At 35.8% G+C, this 26,347-nt stretch overlaps 1 protein-coding gene across 1 annotated transcript in view; it reads left to right on the forward strand.

Annotated features, from left to right (window-relative positions):
• The window catches only part of ROBO2 (roundabout guidance receptor 2), a 435,081-nt gene that overhangs the window by 334,427 nt on the left and 74,307 nt on the right, over positions 1-26,347 (forward strand). The window contains exons 11-17 of the mRNA XM_050710499.1: positions 243-414; positions 6,832-7,037; positions 10,661-10,742; positions 11,441-11,606; positions 13,340-13,506; positions 17,449-17,570; positions 24,584-24,815. Coding sequence (XP_050566456.1) covers positions 243-414; positions 6,832-7,037; positions 10,661-10,742; positions 11,441-11,606; positions 13,340-13,506; positions 17,449-17,570; positions 24,584-24,815 — 1,147 coding nt within the window. The remainder of the gene's footprint in view (positions 1-242; positions 415-6,831; positions 7,038-10,660; positions 10,743-11,440; positions 11,607-13,339; positions 13,507-17,448; positions 17,571-24,583; positions 24,816-26,347) is intronic.

Raw genomic sequence — 26,347 nt, forward strand, 5'->3', positions numbered from 1 at the left:
ATTTCTTGTCGCCTAAATCCCTAGCCAGAACACACTATGCTATGAAAGGGCTGTTTCTAATTTAAACTGCAAGTTGCCCAAGACAGGAAAAAATTGTCTCTGTATGTTCATAAATTCATAACCACACTTACTTTTTATAGAGAGAAATTTTAAGGAAAAATCATCATATCTTTAGCTGAGAGAAAGGTGGCTCTATTAAAATTCTATATGTAGAACTGATGTGAGATAAATTGTCTTTGCAGAATCTGCTCTTCCCAAACCAGCCTCTGCAACCCAACAGCAGGTATTCAGTATCACCAACTGGAGACCTCACTATTACCAACATTCAACGGTCTGATGCGGGCTACTACATTTGTCAAGCACTGACAGTTGCTGGAAGCATTTTAGCAAAGGCTCAGCTGGAGGTCACTGATGGTGAGCTATAGAAATTCCTTTTTTTTTCCTGTAAGACTGTATCTTAATGTAATCTAAATAAAGGCATGTGAGATCACAATTCATACAAATAAACAGACAGATTTTACAAAAAAAAACACTGTGAAAAGGGGTCTCTGCACAATTCTCTACAGTATCAAAAGGGCACTGAAGTCCAGTTTGCCTTTTACATGCTCTTAATAGTACTTAATAGTCCAAACAAAGGACAAAACAGCTTAGAATAGGGTTGGTGAGAAACGAAACTGCTCAGTTCAGTAGAGCTAAGGTAGGACTGCAAAAAATGTTGTGAAGAGTGAATAGTTATGTGATTAAAGCAATGGACTGGGGTGCAGAAAAAGAAGTCTCAATTCCCATCTCAGTCCCAGCCTTCAGTATTACCTTAGGCAACTTGTTTGGGAGTGTATCCGTAGCTCAGTTTAAATCAACATAGTTGCCTTCAATTACTGTAGTACTGGTAGTTTTGAACAGCTACAGCATGTAGGCCTTTAGTCCATGTGTGAAAAAGACACCAAGATATTTCCCTACTTCAGAGCTGTGTGCTAAGAATTTCTCAGTATGTTTAGGTGTGAAGAGAGCTGTATAAATCCATAGGCAAAGAAGAGTTGGCAGGAAAGAAAAAGCACTACATGATCTGACTTGATGCTTTCCTTTTCAGAATTTTGGGCTTGAATATTATCATGCCTTGAAGTTTACCGTACTCCCTATACAAATAGCAATCCTTTTCTTATATCAGGAATCCCATTGATACCGCTCTTCATCCTATTGTGAATAGAAGGGAGTTTGCATTCTTTAATGTTAGTAAAGACAACAAGAGAATTTTTCTTACACTAGGAGATTGTGGCATTCCCCTGCATTATTCCTTATCTTAACTGACTCATTAAATATCTCCTGAAAGACTTTGATGAATTTTTGCCATTAAAACTGTTGTTATATGCAGAGGTCTACTTTTACAGTTCCCTCAGAGACCTGCCTGCACCATGAAAGTTTGAAAAGATGTCTAATTCTGAATAATCTGGCTTTTCACAAGAGCATATTCATCACAAGTGACAGGCAGAGAGGTTCAGGCACGTTACAGAGGTTTGAGCATTAATTTGATGCCTTTTCTTTGTTTTCCAAAAGCTGTCTATATTTTTTATGACAAGGGGAGATAATTTCTGCCTTATCCTTGCATCTTTACAAGCATATTGCTTTTTGGTAAAGCAGTTTCTGGAAACTAAAGGCTAACCTTCGCTCTGCAATTTCTTTAAGTCTTTTCTGTCATGGTCTATGACAAAATGATGCATTTTCATTCAGTTCAAATTTAAATGTAGATTAAAAGGTCATTTAAAATTAATGTAAAGGCAGTGTTTTTAATATCTGTCCGTAGCACTGCCGGATTCAGTGCCACAACTGTGATTGGAATAAATTGAACACACAAACATTAGCTAAGAGGGCATTGAGCTGTTAATGGTTGCACCTGCTGATGCTGTACAGATTTACTGCAACAGGGGCCGAGAGGATAAAATCAGGTTCAAGGATATCAGTGATGAGAAATTCTTCCTCTTGACAGACAAGTCCTGTGGTCCATCTTTATCTATTTCTTGGGGGGCGGAACAATCCTGATTGACCTCACTGGAATTTTCGTTAGTTTATTTAACAAGTCAACAGAAAGCTCATAAAGGTGTCCCTGCTAAAATGCAAACTCAATGACAATCAGTCTTGATTAAAGGTGGTGTGCATTCACATTGCTGAGGAAAAGCATGAGCTGGTGGCTATGCTGCTGAAGGAATGCAAGACCTGTGTTCTTCAAACACATCCCAGAACCTAATGTCAGCATGATCATTATGAAATAATAGAAGGTTGCTTTATAGAAATACCATTTCATCCTCAAGTCAAAGGGCAGGTGAGGTCAGGAGAAACGTGCCAAAACAATGTTGTGGAACTGAAATTATGTAAATAAATGTCCCATTAGATCACAGACATTTTTTAATTGCTTTCAGTTAGGAAGTTAACCATCAATGTCTAACTAATCTGTTTTAGTTGATGCTGAGCAGAAGTTATGGAAGCTAATGATTTTTATCAGTAGGGAAATCTAATTTCATGGTTTTAAAAATATGATAAAATATAAATGCTGTGCATTCTATCTATATACTTAAGCATTAGTGTCCCAGTTTTTGGCTTGTGATTTCAGTTTTACTTCACAGCCCAGAATTTTTCTGTTTGGTTAATGATTTAATAATAGTGGCGAACCATCTTTTTCATTTTCAACACATTTTTGTTTGATCCAGGGTAATTTAGATCCAATTGAAGTTCCAATACAGAATGAAAACATATGTCATGTGCAGAAAAACAAGTGCTTAATTATACCATATATAGCAGCGTTTCAGTTGTTACATTTTTGCACTTACATGTCTTCACTGGAAATATTTTTAACTCAAGTGTTCACATGAGAAGAGATTACTAGCTGTGATGAAATGTGCTGAGTTGAGTGATAATTTTGCTGATTATGGACGGTGCTAAGAGCCCTCGGTGTATTTGAAATTCAAATCCTGTGTTTTCTTGAAAGGCTATCATATAATCCACTGTCTAATGCACATCTGGAAAAGCAAAATCATTTACAAAATTGAGACAATCTTAGCAGTCTTTTCAAACTCCAGAAGCAAATATGCAGCTCAGAGTCTTAAAGTGACAGATCATGCAAATAAAACAAATGCTTCTATCTAACCATGTCTGTATGCAAGATAAGAGTAATTTACATTTTTTAATTTACTCCATAGATTTATCCATCATACATAGAATATTTTGGAGAAGTTCTCAATTTCCCATAAGATAGTCAGTATTTATATTTATTACTAAAAAATTTGACCACTGCATACTCACCTGTAGGATCTGCCTACAGTTTACCCTGCAGTTGCTGTTTGGGATGAATATTGCACAGAGGAGCAAGCTTAACATATCTCAATAGATTTCTATGACAACATAAAAATTAAATGTTTTAGGATACTCAATTAAAAGGATCATGTCTATGGGCATTTGAATAAAGCAAAAGGCTGAAGCTATAAGGAGAATTCAGAACAGATGTAGAAAAAGAAAAAAAGAGAAGGAGTTGGCAGCATACCTCAACAGCTCCCTCTCCAATGATTTGGAATAGACACTTAAGTCATTTTTCCTGACCTCCTATGCAAGTTCTTAACTATAGGTGTGTTGAATATTCTGGGGTATGTCTCTCAAATCCCCCTGGAAGAAAGCAGGAATGAGTGATTTAGTAACAGTTACAGTTCAGCTATCTGCAAATCTGGCCACCTTCATTCTTATCCCAGATCCAAATGTATATTAAATATTTTATAGCAAGTGTGACAGTTCCAAACAGGAGAGATTCAGAACAACTGTGAAGCTCTTCTGCAAAAAAGACAGAGGAAGGAATGGTCTCTGCTTTTCCACCTCCCAGGAGAGCACACTACCCTATCATACTAGTGTTCATCATAAGAATTTTGTGAGTTGTGTCCCATTTTCCTTGTTAATTTGCCAGGAAAAGTTCTCGAAATGTTGATTTTGGAAGTGCCAAAGTAAAGTTAAGACTTCATTTTGTCATTCTATTTTTTTAATTTCCTGTTGTAATTTGACAAAATTCCACCCAAATTTAAACATGATTTTAGTTCATCCAAATTGCATCAGTATTGAACAAACTATTCATCAACAAATAAAATCTCTTCCTCTCTTATACTCTGCTCAAAATTTAAGCTACATTTTATCACAAAAGGAATCTGATAATTTTTCAGTTGCCAGAATATATATATGGTTTCTGGAAGATAGTTTCAAAGTTTTTAGTTTTTTGTTTGTTTGATTGATTGATTGATTGTTTTTGAGTGAGGTTAATTTTGAAATTATCTTCTCTTTTTCTATGCAAATATAATTTAGTCATATGAAGTATTCTGTGGAATATATATAGAATTTTCATGCTAGGAGAGAACAATGTGTAACATAATAATAATAATAATAATAATAATAATAAAAGCGGCGTAAAAGAAACTAACAAACACCTCTATCTTTCTGTGGACATTTTTATGTTATCGCATTATTCCTCAGAATGCTTATCATACTATGTTTTTAAACCTCTAACTGAGTTTTTTATCCTTACTGTAGATGAGACCCATGTAGTAGGAATACAAGCACATATACGCACATTTGAGAGAAGATTTACAAGTCTGAGTTGTGAAGACAATATAGTCATTCACAGATCAGTGGAAACCCTAAGTGTTCATTTAACCTTTAGCCTTAGTGTCCTGGAAAGCTGTAGTGGTCTTTCACCCATAACACTCTTGAAAATGAGGATTCCTTCTGGCCAGGAGACTTTCAATTACATTATTGATCAAAGCTATTTAAAGGATTATGAGCTTCTCATTTGGGCTGTAAAAAGAACCTAATTACATGCCAAAGAACAATATCTGTAATGAAGTAGGTTTTAAAAATACCTACATTGTTATACATATGACAGGCAATTAGCTGCAGGAAATAACTACAATGGAATAGTTAGCAAACTAAGTAGTTTTTTTTTTTCCTTTTTTTTTTTTTGATAGCTAGAAAACTGGGAGTTGCTGTTCTACATTGAATCTAAATGAAAACACACACAACTGAATTTTCATTTAAATATACTACTAGCATAGCTGCAACATGAGTCTCAGCATAAGCTGAGATCAATTTTGTTTCACCAAGTGGCTGAACTATGTAGTCGTAAAGAACCTTAATGAGATCAAAAATCTTACATCAAGGTGAAAATGTGTTACTTTTTTTTTTTTTTTTAATATAGTAATTCATGTCCTATCTCTGAATTTAGCTGGTGATATCTGAGAATTTCCAAAATAGCTTTCAAGTTCTTTCATTAATAAAAAATCTGTATTGGTGTTCTATTTTCAGTTTCAGTTTCAATAAATGTGATAAACTCACACTCCAAGGTGTTACTAATACTAATGATTCTATCCTTTGAATATTTTGTTAACAAAATTAAGGTAGTTAGCTTTTTTTTGCAACAATTTCAGAAACAGTTATTTTAAGTATAAAGTGAACTGCCAACATATCCCTAATATTTTTTGTTTATTAAATAGCATAATGAACATGCTTTGGAACTGTTGAAGGTTCCAGAAGCTTGCATCTTAAACAGCTCAAATACAACAGAAACATATTGCTTCAGAATAGGCTATTTTCAGAGTCAGGTATTGTGTATGAAATATAATGACCCATATTCTCAACTGGAATAAAAGATTAAAACTCAGTCGACATCAGTGGAAGCAGTCTAATTTTTATGCCGTCTAAGAAGCTAATCCTGTCTATTACAATATTTAATGTCATATGTAGAATTGTTAGGTTGTTCAAAGATTAAAAACAACAGCAGCGTGGCAGGCAAATACATAAAAATGAATTCTTGATTCTGTTATATTGACTTCATGAAGGAGTTATAGCCTTTTTTAATTCAATTATTCCTCATTCATTTTATATAAACACATTATATAGGAACAAAGAGTTATATTTTGCTGCCTAACAGATGGCTCTGAGAATAGGTTCAAAAGCAGAATTATTTATGAAAAATTATTCTTTCAAGAAAAATGAGTATGAGCATTATACCTCATCTTCAAGATATCCCACTGGTCAGGGAATGAGGCTTACATGCAGCCATGCATTCGCTCACTGGTTACATAATCCTTTATGAAGCATTTCAAGCATGCAAATGTAAGTTATTAGGGAAAAAAATAGCAGAGTTCATTGCTTTACAATGTATGAGATGATTTGATAAGTAAGTTGTTAAATAGCTTGTTTGAACTTTTCTCTACTAGACAGTTTTTAGATTGCACTAAGTATTTTGTAATCTTGTTTGATATTTTTGCTGAGGAATACTTGCAAGTTGAGCAAAAATAGGGAATATGGTTTGTGCCCATGCTAGAATGGCTATGGTTCTTCACTTTGAACTTTAACAGATTTTCTCTTTTATGCCTTAAATCAGGTAAGCATTTAAGCAGATTTTGATGTGACATTTTTTAACACGTGCTTTTTTAAAACATTTAAGTGCTAAAGTGCTAACATTAAGTACTAAATTGGAAGAAATAAGAAATATAACTCAGTTCCTTTCTGAGTCAAGGTCTTAATTTTCATCTTCTCTCCATCAAATGAGTCTGATGATCTTTGCTAACAGAAGTTAATATATATAGGCGTTATCTCGCAGTGGCAAAATAAAAGTCTTACAAAAATGCTTTTTAAATATACCAGTCAATCAGTAAGGTGTATCTTTAAGTTTTGAAAAAATAATGTTTGTAGCCATTTTGAGGCTAACATAAACCAGTCTGTTAAAATTGGTAGTGTCAAGCAATGGACTGACTGCAGTGCGGTATTGTCAAAGTCATGAATGCTAATACGTGCATTGCTGTTTAGTCTTGACAGATAGACCTCCACCCATCATCCTCCAGGGGCCTGTCAATCAGACGCTGGCAGTGGATGGGACAGCTCTGCTGAAGTGCAAGGCTACCGGTGACCCGCTTCCCATTATCAGCTGGTTGAAAGAAGGCTTCACCTTCCTGGGCAGAGACCCTCGAACATCCATACAGGATCAGGGGACACTTCAGATTAAAACTCTGCGGGTGAGTGGCGATAACAAAGCAACTACTACAAGTAATATGGAGCTGGTAGCGTGAGCCTCAAGCAGCTCTGCTATCTTGCTGTATGCTGTGTTCAAAATGAACTTAGTTGTCTCATCTACTGTGAAACTATCACCAGGTCCAAATCCTATTTCATTCTTTGACATTATGGTAGTGTAGGGAAAAAAGAGGGGCCAAACTAGCACCTGATACCACTATTAAAAATCCCTTAAAATAGAAATGATGTTAAAAATCTTATGTAAGTTGCAATAAAACATGAGTTGCAGGTGGATAGACATGTGAGAGCCCTGGTTATCTTTTCAGTCAGGTTTAAGATGAAGCCATTGGTCTGTTGACTCTGTTAAAACATAGAGCAGTTCATTTTCAACACCTGGTCATTATTTTCTAAGGAGTTATTGTACTAGCAAGGGATTCTGGATTTCATCAGGGGTTTGGCCATGCTTTTTTTCCATCAGTGAGTCTTGGCAGTCTTGAGCTGGGCTGATCTATTCCAATGTTACGCTCACTGCAGATGGTTCGTAAGGCTGTGGATGAGAGCAGACAACTTATACTGTAACATACATGCAGTTATATTCAGAGGGATTTCTGTTCAAAATGAAATGCCTATCATAATATTTGCATTTTAACACATAAGATATAATATGATATCTTAAAGGTACAAAGAAATTTTGCAATATTCCAGATAGTACAGTGCCAGACTTTGTTGGTAATTGCTCTATCACTAATCTTTGTGTTTTTATTTTTTTTACCTTTAGATAAAAATGCATATTTGTTATTGTGTATTTGAACAAGTATGTGTATAGAAAAATACTAAGGTAAATGTAATTATTTGTTAAGAACTTACAGACAATTTCAGCAGTCCTTTAATTTAATCAGCAGTAATTTCTGCACAAAGCTTTTTCATCCAAAAAAAAAAAAAAAAGTCAAGAAACATAGCTATTGGGGGCAAGATATAAACAGCAGTTTTGTTTCTTGGTACCATCTCATCAGTGATTGTAGATGGATTGCTAATTTCCTTGGAACAAAATGGAATTTATTAAAAAATTTATGCTACCTTTCCTTGAGTAAACAATTTATCCTTCCTCCCTGGGCTGAAGGCAGGTTTAGACCATGAGGGTTAATGCATTTTTCCTGTATGGCTGGATTAAGGAGTGCACTTGAATACTCAAGATTCCCCAGTAGTATTAGAAAGCAGCAATTAAAGGTGGAAGCTTAGTGATTTCAAACAAACTTTGAGGCATCAATGATGGGCTGCTGTGGAACATCCATGAGGCAGAAGCTCCTGGGATGCTTGTGCGCATGCAGCTATGCAAGCATCAAAATAGGCTCTGAACTGTGCCTGCGCATTCATCTTGCTGGTAGATGCACAAGGTCTGTAAATGAAACAAAAAAAATGCTTGCAAGGGGAGTGGAAAATAATATTAATAGAGAGTGTGGTTTTGAAAGACATGAAGCTTTTATTGATCCTTAAGTGGCTAATTCACTAGTAACTGGTTTTCCTTAAAGGCTCAGAAGGACATTTCTTATAAACCCCTTGATTGCAGTAATGTTTACTGCTCAAGTCAGACTTACCAGCAAAAACCACACATCACCTTCAAAAAACAATTTTCTCTTGTAGGTTGAAATTTTAATGTATTAATTCTGAAGTGTTTAACTTTTCTCTCAGACCTACCCCAGCAGGAACTGACAACACTTCCTAAGCAAAATAATAATAAATAAATAAATAAATGAATGAATAAATAAAATCCCACAAAATATGCCCAAGTATACTTATACACCCATGTTCAAAACAAATGAGTATCACCCCCATGTCCTAGTCCTCAGCTTTCTTCTCCCCTTACAATTAATAATCATTATTGCAATCATAAAAGATATCAAGATATGGGTAAAGATGAGCCACTACTATTTAAGCCTTTGAGACCATCCTCTTCTGCTGTGTAATTAATTTCTCTTTCTGTGTGTAAATCACATTATTCAGGAGTCTGCAGCAACCACAGTGACCCATGGGCCACAGACATGAAGATGAACATAGAGATTTTTCTGATGAGCCAGTCTTCCAGGTTGCCCTGGAAGACAACTGAAAACACGCAATATGTCACTCACTCAGTAGTACCCTTTTAGACAGGTCAACAGTGGAGGAAATCTTCCTTCTGCTTTGTAGAAGTGTACCCTGCCAGATGTAGCCATCTGCATAAGAAAACTGTTACTATACAGAATAGCAATGATTTTCCATTGACCTTCCCTGTTGTTGTTTTTTTTTTCTCCCTCATAACATAAAAAAGTATAAATAATTGAATTATCAATACCCTATGTCTGTGTCTAATCCATCCACAGTCTGGAAGTTAGATAATTTACCATAACTTGCAGAGGCAGCATATCTCCGGCTTACTTTATATGTCTAGTTTGCCTTCTGCAAGTTATTCTGTTGTGTATACCACATACTTCATTGGGTTTGCCATACACCATCTGTCACAGTGGTACACAAATTAAGTTAAGAACCACAGCATTGAGAAATATTCTCCATCATCACATAATGAAAAATTATAGATTTAATAAAAGCTTGGAAGAAGCAAGATAAAATACAGTACTTCAGAATGCTGCAAGCCTCTCTCCTTTGGAAAAGCTCTCTTTTCAAGAGTCTTTCTCATTTTGTTAGCGGTGCCTCTATATTTGGGGTCCATGAGCCATTGTCAGAGGGGTTAAATTATTCCTTGTTTTTCATGGCAAAAGCATCCCCTAAAATACAAGTTATGCTCATTCAGATAATTAAATTGGCATTACCCAGTTGCTTCCTGCCCCTAAGAATGGTACACTGCAAACCCAGTCTATCGGAAGAAAACACCAACAGAATTCTAACATGACAAAGTTAAAGATCAATTAAATTACATATCAACAAGTAATCTGAAGAGCATCACTATTATTTGCCTTTACGTTCTTTTTGAAGGGTTGGGTATAAGCACATTTGTCATAGTTCCAATCTGCATTTAGCAGACCACCCATTACAATTCCTTAAAGTCCAATAAAGCTTCTTGGATGCTGTCCTACTTCCGTCAAGTCATCTGGTGGTGAATATAATTCTTCTCCTTTATCACTAGAGTCAGCATTCTCCCTCTTCTGCTTTTATCTCGAGATTACCATGCTTTATACATAGTGGTAGGACAGCTCTTCTGTATATTCTGTGCTTTGTAAAGTCACGGTCTTCCATCCATCTCTGTTGTTTTCTCTAATTCCTGTCACAGAAATCTTTATTTTAAATCTTAGTAAGGAATAGCAAAATACTTGGCAAATTTCTCAGTAGAACAACGAGATTAATATTGACAATATAATTTAAAAGCTGTTCCTAAAATAAATTTGGAGTATATGAACTGACAAAGAAATCACAATACTTTTGTACAAATCCAGAGTCTTTTGCTACCAAACTTTAGTTCTCTAAAATTAAGCCACCATTAAATGATTATTTGAAAATGTCTAGTGCCCTCTAGCCTGATGTGAAATATTGGCTAAGTCATTCTTACCAAGAAACACTTAGAAAAAGAAAATTTGAATAAACTCTGTCATCTGATTCCAAAAAGCTAAAACTGCCCTTAAATGTTCTTTATGTCTAGCTGTCTGATACTGGAACTTACACTTGCGTTGCTACAAGTTCAAGTGGGGAGACATCATGGAGTGCTGTGCTGGAGGTGACAGGTAAGACATGTCCAGGGGCCATTTTTCAGATGTCACAAAATGAAAGCATAGACTAAGTCAGAGCAATCTGAGTCAAATACTCTATTCTAGAAATTCTGGGTTTGAGATGGAGAAGGTTTTAAGTAGGAAGGCTGGCTTTCTTCACACGCCTTAGATTTCATTGTGATTATCTCTGAACACCCGTTGACATTGCAATAATTTGTTTCCAGTGACACTGGTATGTTATAGTTCTTCCAAACAGGCGCATTAGTAAACTCTGGATTCACCCTGTGATTAGCTTGAGCAAGAAAAGTAATGCCTACACAGAACGCACCCTGTGAGCACCAGAATTGGTCTGGATATAGGAACATTCACAGTCTTTCTAGTAGCTGACGTTTTGGTATTTTATGTAAATTTTAGCAAATATGTTTTTTTTGTTTGTTTGTTTGCTTTTTTACTCTTTATATATGTATATATATATATATAACCTTTTGAGTTTTGTGGCTTTTCTGTCCTTTTAGTGTGTACCAGAAGTATGATAGTTCTTCATCCAAAAATATATCTGATAATGCAATTATTGACTTAGTTCTTTGCAAATTAAGAATATTGGTTATGCTGATTTTGCAGGTATTTGGCATGTTTTTCCTTCTAATCTTCTACTTTGATCAGATTTATACAAAGAGGATAAAAAGTAAATGTTTTGCATTTGCCCCTTACAGAGTCGGGTGGAGCAACAGTCAGTAAAAATTATGATATAAACGACCTCCCTGGGCCACCATCCAAACCTCAGGTCACTGATGTTACTAAGAACAGTGTCACCCTGTCCTGGCAACCAGGGACCCCTGGAAGCCTACCAGCTAGTGCATATATCATTGAGGCTTTTAGGTATGTGAATTATTCTACTTTTAGTCTCTTTCCTTTATAATTTTGCTTAAACCCTAGTACCAGCTGTTCTGCTGGTACTGTGGTGTTCTTTTGGACTGTACATGTATTATCAAAAGTTTATTAAAAGACTTAACTCCTATGGCAGGCATCGATTCTTATTCTATAAGGTGTTTTTTTTTGTTTTTGTTTTTTAATTTATCACATTTTTTTTAAGTGATTAAGTAGAGAACCATCTATCTTTTCCTCAGGTCAACAGACACGTAAAAAGACAATGTCCACTCTTTATTTTTTTACTATTCCCTTAGTCCTGATTTCAAGTGAGAGTCCACCATGGGAATGCTGCAGTTGAAACCACTTGGGCCAGTAGCGTTACCTCAACTGTCGGAGTGCAAATAAACTAAAAATAAGCAGACAATCTTTAAAGCTCTCTGTGTACTTGAATTCCTGTTCTTGTTAAAGCAGCACATATTAAATAGTTAAAGCACTTTAAATTTCTATGCTTAACTGTTTTAGATGGAACAAAACTATTAACTGAAAAGGCTGGTGTTGATAATTTATGATTTCATCCTGCAGCCTAAGGTTGAAGAGGATCCAGCTGCTCTGTTCCACACAGCAGCACTTAATGTGTCGTAGGAAGGATCTTCCAGGCCCCTATTCAGCTAGTTTGTTTAAGCATCGGCTGTACCTCTCATATGCACAACAAGAATATACTCTTCTGCATGTTAATGGGCACATTCTTACATGTTTTTCTGAATCAAGATCTTCAGCAAATAACAAATAGTATCATTTATCTTTTAATTAAAATTCAAGCAATAATTTGTCAGAATAATATGATTGCATATTTTAAATGTTACAGTGATAATGCTTCTGTGTATGTTAATATGCACAGAACATCATTACGGTACATGCAGATCACTGATTCTGTTTTAGAACTTGTGCTATCCTTTTACATTACATGAATGAAACAATAGAAACAACATAAAACTAGCAGCTTCCCATTTTCTTTTTCCTTTAATATACTTAAAGATTTTTTTATCAATGCTATATAAGAAAGCACAATAAAATCAAATTCTGTCTTTAAACTTTTGTAATATTTCATCCTAGATAAGCTTTAATGGCATCCCATAAATAACATTAACAGAAGCCAGGCATTTTTATTAAAAGCTGTTTTAACAATCATGTTTGAAATCTCTTCACACAGTGGATTATAATCTAATTATAATACTGTCCAATTGAAAATATAATGACAGAAAAAGTATTCATATAGTTTCCTTCATTTACAAGGATATTTTCAGATTTTTTGTTAACTTTAGGTATGAATTTAGTTCAAGGAGAACACTTCTCTTCTAATGGCAACTATTGACATATTTTACTTCACAATATAGAAATTTATTCTTGTAATAGGTTTTTCTTTTCCAGGGTTTATGTCCGAGTGGTCTGTTTATCATTCTAATTTACTGCATTCCACACTTTCCTTTTGCAGACATCTGTTAGACAGATAGGAAAACCTTTTGCTTCTGTTGAAAGAAGTACCTTTGAAAGCTCTGTTATTTTTTTAACTTGTCTTAATGAGTTAACTGGAACTACAAAATCTTTTTATTTTTACCTTGCTCTTACTACTTTTTTTTCTGTAGACTTGATATAGGTTTACAAAAGTAGTCCTTTTTTCAATTCCTTTTTTTTTTTTTTTCTCTTGCATTACTCTATAATCTTCAACTGCTTTCTCATTGCAGTCAGTCTGTGAGCAATAGCTGGCAAACAGTGGCTAACCATGTGAAGACCACTCTCTACACCGTGAGAGGACTGCGCCCCAATACAATCTACCTGTTTATGGTGAGAGCTATCAATTCACAAGGTCTGAGTGATCCCAGCCCAATGTCAGATCCTGTCCGAACACAAGGTAATAGCAATTATTAAGGCTTATATGCTTGAGCTAAAATAGAAGGGAACTGAGAGCTGACCAATAGATTTAGACATTTTGTGTTAGCACTCGGGATCAGGAATCCAGCTTAACCAATACAGTCCAATGACTGCTGTATCAGTCTTGAGCTCAGGAGAGATAGGTTAACTCCTCAGTGCCTTGGTACATTTTTAGTTTTGTTGTGGTTTAACCTGGCAGGCAGCTAATCAGCACACATAATTTCACTCACTCTCCTCACCCCAGAGTGGGAGAGGGAAGATAATTTTTTGGGGGGAAAAAGAAAAAAGTAAAAACACTTAGGTTGAGATAAAGACATAATAGCATAATAGGACAGAAATAATAGGACAAATGTGCATAGTAGGACAGAAAAGGAAGGCGTAATAATAATAATGAAAGGATACACAGAACAAGTGATGCAAAATGCAATTGCTCACTGCCCACTGACTGATGCCCAGCCAGTCACCGAGCAGTGACCTCCCCAACCTATCTGGCCAATTCTATTTATTGTACAGCATGGTGCCATATGGTATGGGATGTCCCTTTGGCCAGTTTGGGTCAGATGTCCTGGTTCTGTTCCCTCCCAGCTTTTTGTGCACCCCCAGCCTTCTTGCTGTCAGGATAGCAAGAGAAGCTGAAAAGTCCTTGAATTGGTGTAAGCACTGCTCTGCAACAACTAAACCACCAGCGTGCTATCAGCATTATTCTCATCCTAAAATCAAAACACAGCACCATGCCAGTTGCTAGGAAGAAAATTAATTTTGTCCCAGCTGAAACCAGAACAAGTTTGTAGGTCACAGAGGGCTGGTGTGCTCCTTGATGCACCGTTTCCATTAAAAGCCAAGTGAACTAGGCATCCCTCCCTTTTCTGATGTGCTATGAATAACATGTTCTCTTCTGTTATATTCTCTGTCTTTAGTTCTTCTCCGTCATCAAGTAGAGATATACTATCATAACAAGTGCTTAAAACAGACAGGCAGACATCATGTTTAACATTAGTTTTAATCACAAGAATTGCACAAAATATCTATAGTGTATCGATTAATCTGGTCCAACATTTGTGCAGCTGATTCATGTAAATTAAGGGATCTGCATGATAAAAATACTTTAAAGTTATTCAGAGAAAAGTATAGATTTTCTGTTTATAAATCTACATTTCTGAATTCTTTAAATTCATAATTCACTGTGTAATAAACCAAAAGAGAAGGCTGAAGGGAAATCCCTTATTTGTTGGGTGATGATATAATTGATAGCTGTGATCCTCCATTGCATGTGTGCAGAGGGTTTGATGACTATAAATTCTGTTCACATTACAGCCAGCTCTAACCAAGTGTAACTGCCATGAACAAATTTCAATTCACAGCATGGGTTTTTTTGGCTTCGACAACATATTGCTTGAATACTTCATTCAAGAGTGTAGTTCTGCATTAAGCAGGTTGGAGTACAGGAATTAATCATTTTTTGAAATCATAATTTTTTCAAGTCCAAAGTAATAGCTCCTCTCACAGTTAATTTACAATGAGATGATCTTTCCCTGTTTATGGAAGTTAGAAAAGTGTGTGTGGAGAGCCTGTGAATCCTGTGTCAGCTTCCAGCATGTGTAATTGGAATTGTGTCCTTTGTTGGTCCTAGGTGGAAAAAAATAAATGAGTAGGGTGGTATTTCTTTATCACATAGCCAACACATCCAGCCTCTCTCATCTAGTCTATTCCGGAATAAATCTGTCCTTATTAGTTACATCCTTTAAATAATAATTGCTGTAAAAGGAAAAGAGAGCTGCTTTCTGAGAAGCTGAAGGAGTGAGTTGGGAGGGATTCTACGGCATGACTATCCATGGAGTATCACAAGTTTTCTTCTTTCTTACTCTCCCGTTATGATGAGGTGACTCACACTTTTCATTGCACCAGTCTTTAGTCTGCATAACTTATCACCTAGTTAAAAAAAACAACTTTGTTTGGCATTTGAGTGTCAAGTGTAGACTTTTATCTGACATACTGACAAGCAATTTAATTTCAGTAAAAACATGTCTTTTAATTAGCTACAGCATGTGTTGCAGCTTCCATTTCCAGAACCTGTTTAGCAGTCAAGCACACTGAACCACGTACAGGATTTATAGCTTCTTTGGTAACCTCCAGTTTAATAGAATTAAATCATAAAATCAATTGAAAATTAACATAATGTTTTGATGTGATTTCTAATTATGCCTGAATTCAATTCAGGCTGACAGAGGAAGCTGACACACAGTAGAAAGCCTGTTCACAGTGGCCATTGAGGAAGAAAAAAAAACAAACATAACAATTCTATATAATATTAATTTTCAACAGGTGCCTGTGGTAGCTTTAATATAAGCATTTGATTTTCTGGTATTATGCATAGCAAATACAACTAATAGGAGTTTATGGATATTTTTACTAGTGGACTACAAGTAGACAATCAGTGACTTTCAAAAGGCTTACCTTAAATTACTTGTATCATATAAGGATAGAGAAGTCAGTAATTACTCTGAGAAAATATTTGAATTATTTTGTTTGTTTTTTCTTCACATGTATGTGAGGTTGATCCAAAAAGAGGCAAAGTGGTTTTGGCTAATGAATCTCATGAGAAAACTAAGCAGAATTCACAGATGCCTAAGCAGGCCTAGCCATGATCAGGTCTTTTTGAATATGGTCTGTGCACGTGTTTCAAATCTGCCTTTTCTGGAAAAATTACAGACAATTTGAAGCATAAATAATCAGTATACCTATATCTAACAGGCATGTCTATCTACAAATAGAAAATTGACATAGTTACTAAGGTCGTCTGTAACTGTTGACCAAGAACATCATTTTAAGATCTTTGAAGGATCTATTAAATGTATCTGAAATTTCACTAGCTTCTAGAAAGCACCTTCATTTCTGTCTAAGGAAGAGGCAAGGCACATGTTACGGTATTGTATTGTAAGTGATAGCCATAGCTCAACATTCTCCTTTTGGTGCAATACAACGGAAAATGGTGATTTCTAGGAACTATCAATAAAAAGACATGCTGAATAAATTCACATTGCACATCTCCTCCTCCCCTTTCTGACACATACTTTATATTCGCTGCTCCTATTTAGGAAAAGTAGTACAGCTTCCTTCATATTATCACAATGCACTAACTTAAATGCAGTCTTTAAAAACTAGGCACGAGGGCCAAATGTGGTGCTTGGAGATGGAATCATGGTTTTCCATGGCCCTGTACTAAGTGATCAAATTCCTTCTTGTTTTGACTAGAAGAAGAAGTAATTTTCCTCCCACTTTGAAGGAGTCTTTGGCATAATCTTGAAAAGATTTTTTTTTATGCCTTTTATAAGATCAAAATCAGTTTGGCTTTTTAATTATTATTTTACTCATATTTGCACTAAATTTCATTATCTATTATTTGTAAAGGGAAAATTCATTTTGCAGAAGAAAATACTATTTTTAGTGTTTGCTTTCTTGTGTGCATAGTATACGGGGAGGGGAAGTTTAGTGAAACTTTGGAAACATAATGACTTAATGTCATGTACGCTCTAAGGAAAAAAAAAAAACAAACAACTGTTAATTTTCTTCAATTACACTAACCAGTTTGGTTGCAGACATCTGTGCAACATTACTGTTATCTGAATGTTTTAGAAGTAGTGAATATTGCATCTCTCTCAGCACTTAGCAAATCCCAGAAAACTGGCATCAAGTCATTTAAGTGTCTTTTTATTTCATGATTACCTAAGCAGCTACTTGATATGTAGCATTTACTTGATACGTTTTGGAGTCCATGTTTAAACCTTAGCATTGTATTGTTTTAAAGATACATACTATATGAGGGTGTTTAAGTCAGGTCATTAAGCTATTCAGTCATTCTAATAAATGCCATATATGTTCTCTCATTAAAATAATGCTTTAATGTGTGTTCTTGGCCTGGCAGATATCAGCCCACCAGCACAAGGTGTGGATCACAGGCAAGTTCAGAAAGAACTGGGAGATGTCATTGTACGACTACATAACCCTGTTGTGCTGACACCCACGACAATTCAAGTCACCTGGACAGTAAGGCTTCTCTTATAACTACCTTACGTTACTTTAATTTTGCCTATTTGTCCTTACAGTGCTTTTTTTTTTTTTTTTTCCCCTCACTACCCTGAAAAACTCGTCTTTACTCTAGCGTGAGTGCTCTGCTAGACTAACATCATACAGGCATAGATGTGTTAACGATATGGTCTTTTTGTTTTCTCCTTCAGGTCAGAGACATTGAAAGCCTTCAGTGTTCATCTTAAAGGGAGCTAGGTTTCTGGCTAGAAAAATACTATAAAAAATGGATATGCTTAACACCATAATCTAAAGGGTAATTGATCTGTGGATTCATTACTGTGCATATCAAAAATAAAGTTATATGTCAACATTAGATTGTTGCATAAAAAGCACTCTCCACTTCAAAGCATAGAACCTCTGACAACATCCTATTATTTGGTAACCCTAAAATGCAAAAACAGCTTCCTACAGGGCATTTGTAGAAAAGTCAGCAGCATGTAATGCTGATGCCTGATCCACTGGTAGTATCTCGTATTCTAGCATATGCCTTGCCACAAGTCAGTGGATATTCTTTCATTATAGAAGACCAGAATCTTTTTGGCAGTACTTAACGTTTCTATTTGAGGGGCTAAACTACTGGGTAGAACTTCTAAGAAGTTAAGATATAGTATTTGGCTTTCAAAATGCTATGTTTCTCTTCCAGAGACTTGAAGGAAATGATTTGTTACCATAGAAGGAGGTTGTCCCTAGGGCATTCCACACCACAAATGAGTGCTTTGCTCTTGGGGCATCTGCCCCAGAGGAAGTAGAGTCACGGGTGGAAGAGAGAGATAAACAGTATTGCACTGCGCATCACTGAAACAATTGTATTAGGTAGAATGAATTCTGCAAAAGAGATATTCATGATACTCAGAGCTTTTCTTCTGCATGTAATATTGCTTAGAGGTTAATGTGTACAGGGGATTATACAATAGGAAATAAGTGTGGCAATAGTTTGTGTATTATAGGGATTACTGTTGTTTTTGCACAACTCAGTCATATTTATCAGGGCTTATGCACCATCCTTGTTCTGACAGATTTCAATGGTAAGGGGGCCAGATTAGAATAAATAAATATTTTTTTTCTTCCTTAGAAGATTATTTAGAAAATCTGTAGACTGCCTCTTGTCATTGATGATGTCAACACTCAGCTTGCCTTTCTAAAATGTTGTCTGTTTCAGCTAAATAACTCCAGGCCAGACCGACTTTCATGTTCAGGTGCCTTTGTAGCAAACCTTTTTTGCCCAAGCAGGTGGGTCAGTAGTTAAGAAATGTTGAACATTAGCAGCCAGTAAATGTAAACCTGGATCACATCTGTGTGGTGTTCTTTCAAGTACTTTCTTGGGTGTTAGAGCTATCAGAAACAGTTTCATAGGCTTGCCACTGTTTATAAACAGAATTCAGTTTTATGCACTGTAACCTCTTTCATTATATTATAATGAATGCTGTGAAAAGTCTCTTGATGCCCCTACTAACTACTAATGAGTAAAGAAAACATGGTAAGTTAAAGGTAAATCGTTATGAATGTTATGGGTATCAGCTTATTGGAAAGATTCCTTAAAGCAGTGACCCTGTGCCACCTGACAAGTGTACAGGTCTCTGTAGAGATGTTTAGAAAGTGAAGGGAAGAAAAACACCAAAAAAAAAAATCTCTGGAACAGCTAATTAGAAACTTTCCAGCAACCAGAACAAAACCAGCTAATTAACCATAAGAAAACAGCCACTCTGTCCAAAGAATAAGGTCCACACTATTAATATAAAATGATTAGATAGTGTAGCTAACATACAGAAGGATGGAAGTACCATGAGAGTCATAAGACTCTTTTTGCTGACCTTCTGCAATTCAGAAAGTGAATGCAGAGGAACTTCCCTTATTACTGAGTTTCTGCTGTCCTGACTCCCAGCAAATTAACGGCAATTTCTCTCTTCTTTCTGAGATTTTTTTTTGGTGTTACATCTTTTTATTTATTATTTGAGTTTAAAATTTCAGAAATAGTTCTCTGCTTCTGTGTTGCAGTTTTAAAATATTTTGAAATAAAATGCATATACATATGCACACATTTTGTCTATTTTAAAAGAAGGTCAGGTTTACAAAGTCAGTGTTAAAAAGGAGTGTCAGAAGTTAGATTGCCACTGTTGCATAAATTTACCTCTCATGTGCATAAGTATTAAAGTACAGCTGTAATTATCTGGTCACATACAGTATCTATTCTTCATGGAGCTATTCAACATTTCTTTTTATCTTCTTTATTCAATATGTGCTGCCAGGTCTTATTAAATTCATACCACTGAAAACTGGCATTGAATAAAAAATTATTAGTTTGTCTCACATGCTTATCTGTCATGCTTTCAACTGCAATATACGGGTGTTTCACATATAATACCGAATTTATCATCACAATGATAAAAACGTGTCATTATCCTAACCTTACACATAGAAAGGTGAGGTGCAGAGATATTTATTGCATGTCAGATATGCCCACTGTTACCAAAGGCCTAATTTTAAATCTTTGGCCTGATTTATTTTTATTTCTATCAAATACTTTTTTCATTGCCCCAGCATATTGTGTACTCAAAGCACTTTTTTAGCTAACCTCAACACTCTGCACTCAGCGCTGCTCTGCTCAGTTTTCTCACACTGGGCATTAAACTGAGAATTTAATTAGTCACCAAATGTGAGAAATTTCCTAGCATTATGGAGGAGCCCTGTGGCGTAATCAAGAATAAAATCCAGTTCTTCAATGTCGCAAAATAATTGTTGCTTTGAAATCCCAATGCCTCCCAGGAATTTTGAGGCTACCAGGCAGAAGGATAATGTATGTGCCTTTGTCTTTCAATTTGACATTGATTTTAAATGAATGTGCTTTGCTGGAAATTTTAGTCAGGTTCTTTGGATAGTCTTCCAGTGTATCATCACCCATTGTCTTGTTTCTGTATGGAAATCCATGCTAGTGCTGTCCGAATTTCCAGAGATTACTGTGTGGTGGTTTAACCCCAGTAGGTATCACAGCTCCAGCATGCTGCTCTCTCACTTCCTCTCATCATCAGAAGAGAGGCAGAAAATATGAAGGAAAAAAAAAAGCTCATGGGTTGAGATAAGGGCAGGGATCCTTTTGGAGCCAGCTGAAACTGTCTCTTACCTGATATGGAGCAGCTCCTGGATTGTGCTCACAGAGGCCACCCCTGCAGACCCCGGCTACCAAAACCTTGCCATGTAAACCCAATACAGTCAATCCATACTAGTAAATTCAACACAGTATGCCAGGTGTTATGCCCGGATGGAGAATTGCCATGGGTATTGGAGCACAGTGGGAGCACAGTTTTACTTGGGATATATTGGAGGAGAAACCTACATACCTAAGAGCGTATTGCAAAGTGTCTTTAGGGTGCGGACTAGCGGGTTTGCCTGAAAGCTGCCTATATTTGCAGCATAAGTTGCATTATGATTTCTTTTTTTGCCATTTTTTAACAATCAAATAGCCTAACAGAGTGATCTAATAGTCACTGAACAGGTCTCATGTTCAGTTGTGATATGTGCAGGTTTGAACTTGCAGGGGAAAAGCGTTCTGACCTCTGCAGGAATGAGCTGTCATCAGTTTTATAGATACATCCCACACTCTGTATTCATCAAAAGAGAGGGAGAGGGATCAATTATTCCTGTAAGTTGTCTTAGAGCATTGGGTCAGCACTGAGCAGAACCTACCTAGTAACTGCTCCCTTCTACCTTTTAAAGGAGCATTTGCATTTTCTGCCATCTGTCTTCTGAGGCAGAAAATGTATTTTTAGATCAGCAACTGTTGCAGCTCTTTTGAGGAGATGTCACCAGGGCTTGTGCAAATCCTAGATTTGGATAAGTTTGGAAAGATTAGAAGTAGTCTGCGATCCCAGTACTCAGCAGAAAAAAGTTACAAAAAATAAAAAGAAATAAAAAAATAAATAAAGGAGAGAAAGGAAAATAAATAGACATTATTACATTCTTTCATCAAATCACAGTGTGTGTTTCTGCAACTCTACCTATGTGGCGTGAATGTGTACCAAACCTACAGAATTAACTGATGCTTAGCACAACTGAATACAGTTCTTTAATGCTAAGCGTGGTTTTAGTGGTCTGCTGTTGGACTGACATGTAACTACCACATAACTGAGGAAATGGTGAAGTCACAAGCTTTTATATTATGTATAAGATTGTGTGTATGTGTAGACAAACATATATGTATATGTACACTTATGTAAGCATAGACATGCAAACATGTATGTATATGTGTGTATGTACAGATACATGCACGCTTTTATAAATTTGTGTGTATATGTGTATGTGAAATACAACTGTATATACCTCCAACTAAATATATATACCTCACATGTATCTCTGGTTAATCTGTGTAATTGTCCAAAAATAAGTTTTTACTAATCAGAAAACTCCAAACAAAAAGAAAAATCCACCTTGCTCAGGAAGTGAGGTTCCTCTCTGAGTGGCTTCTCAACAATCTTACCATAGGAGAAATGCTGCTTTTTTAGATTAACTTTAGGTAGGTATGAAAGACAGCTTAGTACCCTCTCCTGATACTGAATATGACTGGATATTTACAGAAAACATTAAAAATGCATTGTATTTTCTTTCCGAAGTACCCTCCCAGACCCTGAACAACTGAATTACTGTCAATAATCTGAAATCCTGACAGATCCTTCAGCTCTGTTGTAATCAAACTTGTAATTGAAAGTGCTGTGAAACTTGTGTGGGCCCCAAATCAACCTAGTTTATAGCAACCCTGTAATTGACAGCCTTGTTGTACTCCTGCATTCTGTTTTCATATTGCTTGTATTGCTTAGCCTTTCTGGTAAGGATCTTAAAAGCCTAGGGGAAAGGGAGATGTATGAATAGTTTGAATATTACTTATGTGTAAGTAGATATGAAAGTGTGATGGACTCAAAATTAGTACAGTGTACAATAGGTGTACCAGAGTCAGTGTCAAGTAGCCCCAAATCCAGAATCCCAGACACTGGTAGTTGTTTCTCCACAGAAAGCTTTATGGAGCTTCAGGCCAGGGGTACAGTTTTTTGCAAGTTAGTGTGTGTGGTTTGGTTTGTACCACATCATAAAAAACAGTTTCCATACCATTTTTTTTTGTTGCAACACAGTTACTGTTCAGCGTAATTCTAAATTTTCAGATCTTCTCCGCAAGACAGCAGTCTATAGAGCTTAAAAGTGCAGCAAACACAAAATGGAAAGTTCTAAAAAAATTTATGCTGTCTGTCAGGATAACTTCTAACACAGAAGTTGGGCAGGAATCAAACTCAGTGTTTGATTATTAAACATCATAGCCTTATATTGTGATGTAGGTTGAGAACCTGTACTCCAAAGTATATGAAATTGATATTCTTACTGAATTTTCTAGTAAACATGAGGTTCATAAAGTCTTTATGTCTGTAAAACATTTAATTAATGAAAGTCAAACATGGATAAAAACAATTTACTCTGATTTACAGACTCCCTTCATCTGGAAACAGCTGCTTAATGTTCTTCCTAAAAACACAGCTTGATTCTTTCGGTATTAACAAGCTATTATTGTGAGTTATATCCCTCTTTCAGTGCATAAATTCACTTAAAGTGAATGTAGAGAAGTTTATAAAATGCAAGCTTAATGTTGTTGTAACATATGTTGCAAGGTTTTTAACAGTGACAGTTTTGATGAAAGACATTTCTGCTTTGCTCTCATAAATAAAGCTTTCTTCTTGCTTGCCCTGCTTTTTAATGTCTTAAGAATCTGGGTCCCCTCTGAATGACTCAATAAACTATAACAAGATTATAGGAAAAGCGTAATAGACCCTGTTTTGTGTTTTCAGCCTTAAATTCATTTATTCTTATGAGAAGTCAAACAAATGTATCTTTAATTCTGAAATACCCTTGAACTAGCAAACTGTCAAGAACAGAAATGGAATCTTATTTGTTGAGTCTTAGCTATAACACAGAAACTTACCAAACAGCTAGCCATATAGCCTTGATATTTGCGTCGTGTTTTCTTTGGCTGCTTATTTGTCAGCTACAGAAGCAGATAGATTTGGTTTGGTTTTATCCATCATATTGTTTTGACCATTTTTTTCAGACAAAAATTCATGCAAACATCATCATAACTCAAATCGTTTCAAGTCTTTTTTTTTTTTAAGAGAAAAAATGCATGCAACCCCTCCCAGATAAAGCATACTTTAAGTTTTTCCTTCAAATAAAAGTCCTATTTTATAGCTATGATAAGTTAGAATTTTTAAACTTCTGTGTGTGATCCCAAGCTTAAATTGTGTTCGCCTAGCAACAATTAGGACATAAAACAAAAACAACATTCCACCTCCTTCTGATGGACTGAGTACATCACAACCTCAGGATGCAAAGAGAGGGGTTAGACAGTGAGCACAAGGAACAGCACGTGTCCTTGGATGTTGTTTTCTCTGCATCTGTCTTATGTTTATTTTACTTTCCTGAGTATCTCATGAAAAGATAAGCTGTAAGCCAAGTAATGGACAAACTGAAAGCATATAGGGCATCTTCAAAGACTTGTCCTTCTCTGAAAAGAATTTGTTTTTCTTTTATTCTCATATTTCAGCACATCAGTAGCCAAGATGTCCTTAATAGGTTTACATGCAGTAAGCATTATGCCAAAGTTTTCTTTTTATGATTTGTTGCAGAAGTGAGAGCTTGTTTTATGATTTAAGATGGTATTTGTCATGGGATGTTTAAAAGAAGATAGTAAAATAGAAAGAAATGTTCTACAACAAGTAATGTGAGAAAAATGTTCCTTTAGAGATGATTAATAATGAGTGACTTACAAGAAGGCAGTTCAATTTTTAAATTCAGCAGTGCAAACAATTGTTAATTTTTTTCTTTTTCATGACAACAGAGGTATTCTAGGCAAATGTGTTTGTTGTTGTTGTTGTTGTTTTTTCCAAAAGGTTTGATTACTTTAATATGTTTATTGACACATAATTTAATGCCATGTCTAGGTTGACCGCCAATCGCAGTTTATTCAGGGCTACCGAGTAATGTATCGCCAAACGTCTGGCCTACCGTCTCCAGCTGTGTGGCAGAATTTAGAGGTCAAAGTCCCAACAGAGCGCAGTGCTGTTCTAGTCAACCTGAAAAAGGGGGTCACTTATGAAATTAAAGTTCGCCCTTATTTCAATGAATTCCAAGGAATGGACAGTGAATCAAAGTCAGCTCGTACCACGGAGGAAGGTTAGTAAAATGGTCAGAAATCATTTTAGGTATTGTATGTATGCTTCCGTTCAGCTGTATTTCTTTCACATGATTTCCGTTTGTTAAATATAGGGTTGGCATTAGAATTCAACCTCATATTCAGGTTTGTCCTATAAATATTCCAGGAGAAAGCGTTTGGCCAGTCCTATATTCCTCTGGCCTCTATGCATTCTTGCGTTATGTGCAAGTAGCTTTGAGTCTTCCAAACAGTGTGCACAGCAGCCGTTCTTTTATAAACCAGCGTTGTTGCAATAAAAGACTTTGGTCTGCACTTTGAAAATAAAACTAATAAATTAAACCTTTTGCAGATGAGCATTTGAGAGTAAGCACATCTTCCTGAAAGGGCAATACTGTTGAATGTAGATCAACAGTTTGGTTAGGAAATGGGGACTAGTGAAGGAAAGATGTTTTGCTAGTCTGAAGGATCTCCGGTCTCAAGGGCATGCACTCCATTTTTGCTAGCTGTTCATGAAACTGCCCTATTATTCATTTGGAGGGTTTTCTTAAGTACCGTTTAGGTGTAGGTAAAACATGCAGGGTGTAGACATAGTGAACATTTTATACCACTGAAATGCAGAAGCATTCATTTCTATAGCATGTAGTATAATATAGCCTTGCGTAAATATATGCACTTCAGGACTGTTTTTGTTTGTTTGTTTGTTTGTTTTTTAATTAAAAAATAAAGGGAATGAGGCAAGATATGTCATTTTTATCCTATTCTCTTGGTTTACAACAAACCTATCTATCTAATGCAACCTGTGCCTGGAGAATCTGAGCCTTTATCAACAGCTCTCCTATAGAAGCTGAAAGACGTAAAAGTGAGGCTTCATCTTCTTGCTTTGTATCATTGATTCCTTTCAAAGCACAGGAAAGAAACCTATGCTTTACCTATACTTCATGCCAATGAAGTTTTAAAATGCTTATATGGTTTTTGTGGGTTTTGAGTATAATCTTTCCATCCTATTGAAGATGCATATTAATCACTTACAGTAGTCTCCTGAGGTTTAATTTAATGCTGATTGCCAAGTACATTTTAATTCTAGAAAGGACTCGCTTATTGCTCGCTTTTCTCTGTAATTTGTTATGATTATTGCCAAATAATTAAGTAATCCGGAAGATAACTTGGTTGCTGCCCTTACTTTATAGATGAGGAAATTCAGTGTCCTGCAGCATGTAGGAAGGCATTGTTCAAGTCAGATTTAGAATGTGAGACCTCCTAGTTTCCATTTCTTTGCTCAGGCTATAAAGCCTAAGCCAGTCAGTTACGAATAGCTTTACAGCAGTTTAAACAAAGATGAAAATGCTTTTCCAGAGTTAAAGTGTAGGATTCCCCCCTCTCTAGCAGATGTGCTTTTTGTCCATTTTCACTTGATTTTTGTTGTTTATTCAGTTCATCTAACTGTCTCTTGCTAAAGGTAAATTAAGAACTACTGAAAAAGAGATTTCTATTTCTATAAAATAAATGAAGAATTAAATTTTCTTGTATAAACCTCATCACCCACAGAGTATGT

This window comes from Cygnus atratus, chromosome 1, assembly GCF_013377495.2.
Source record: "Cygnus atratus isolate AKBS03 ecotype Queensland, Australia chromosome 1, CAtr_DNAZoo_HiC_assembly, whole genome shotgun sequence".
Lineage (NCBI taxonomy): Eukaryota > Metazoa > Chordata > Aves > Anseriformes > Anatidae > Cygnus > Cygnus atratus.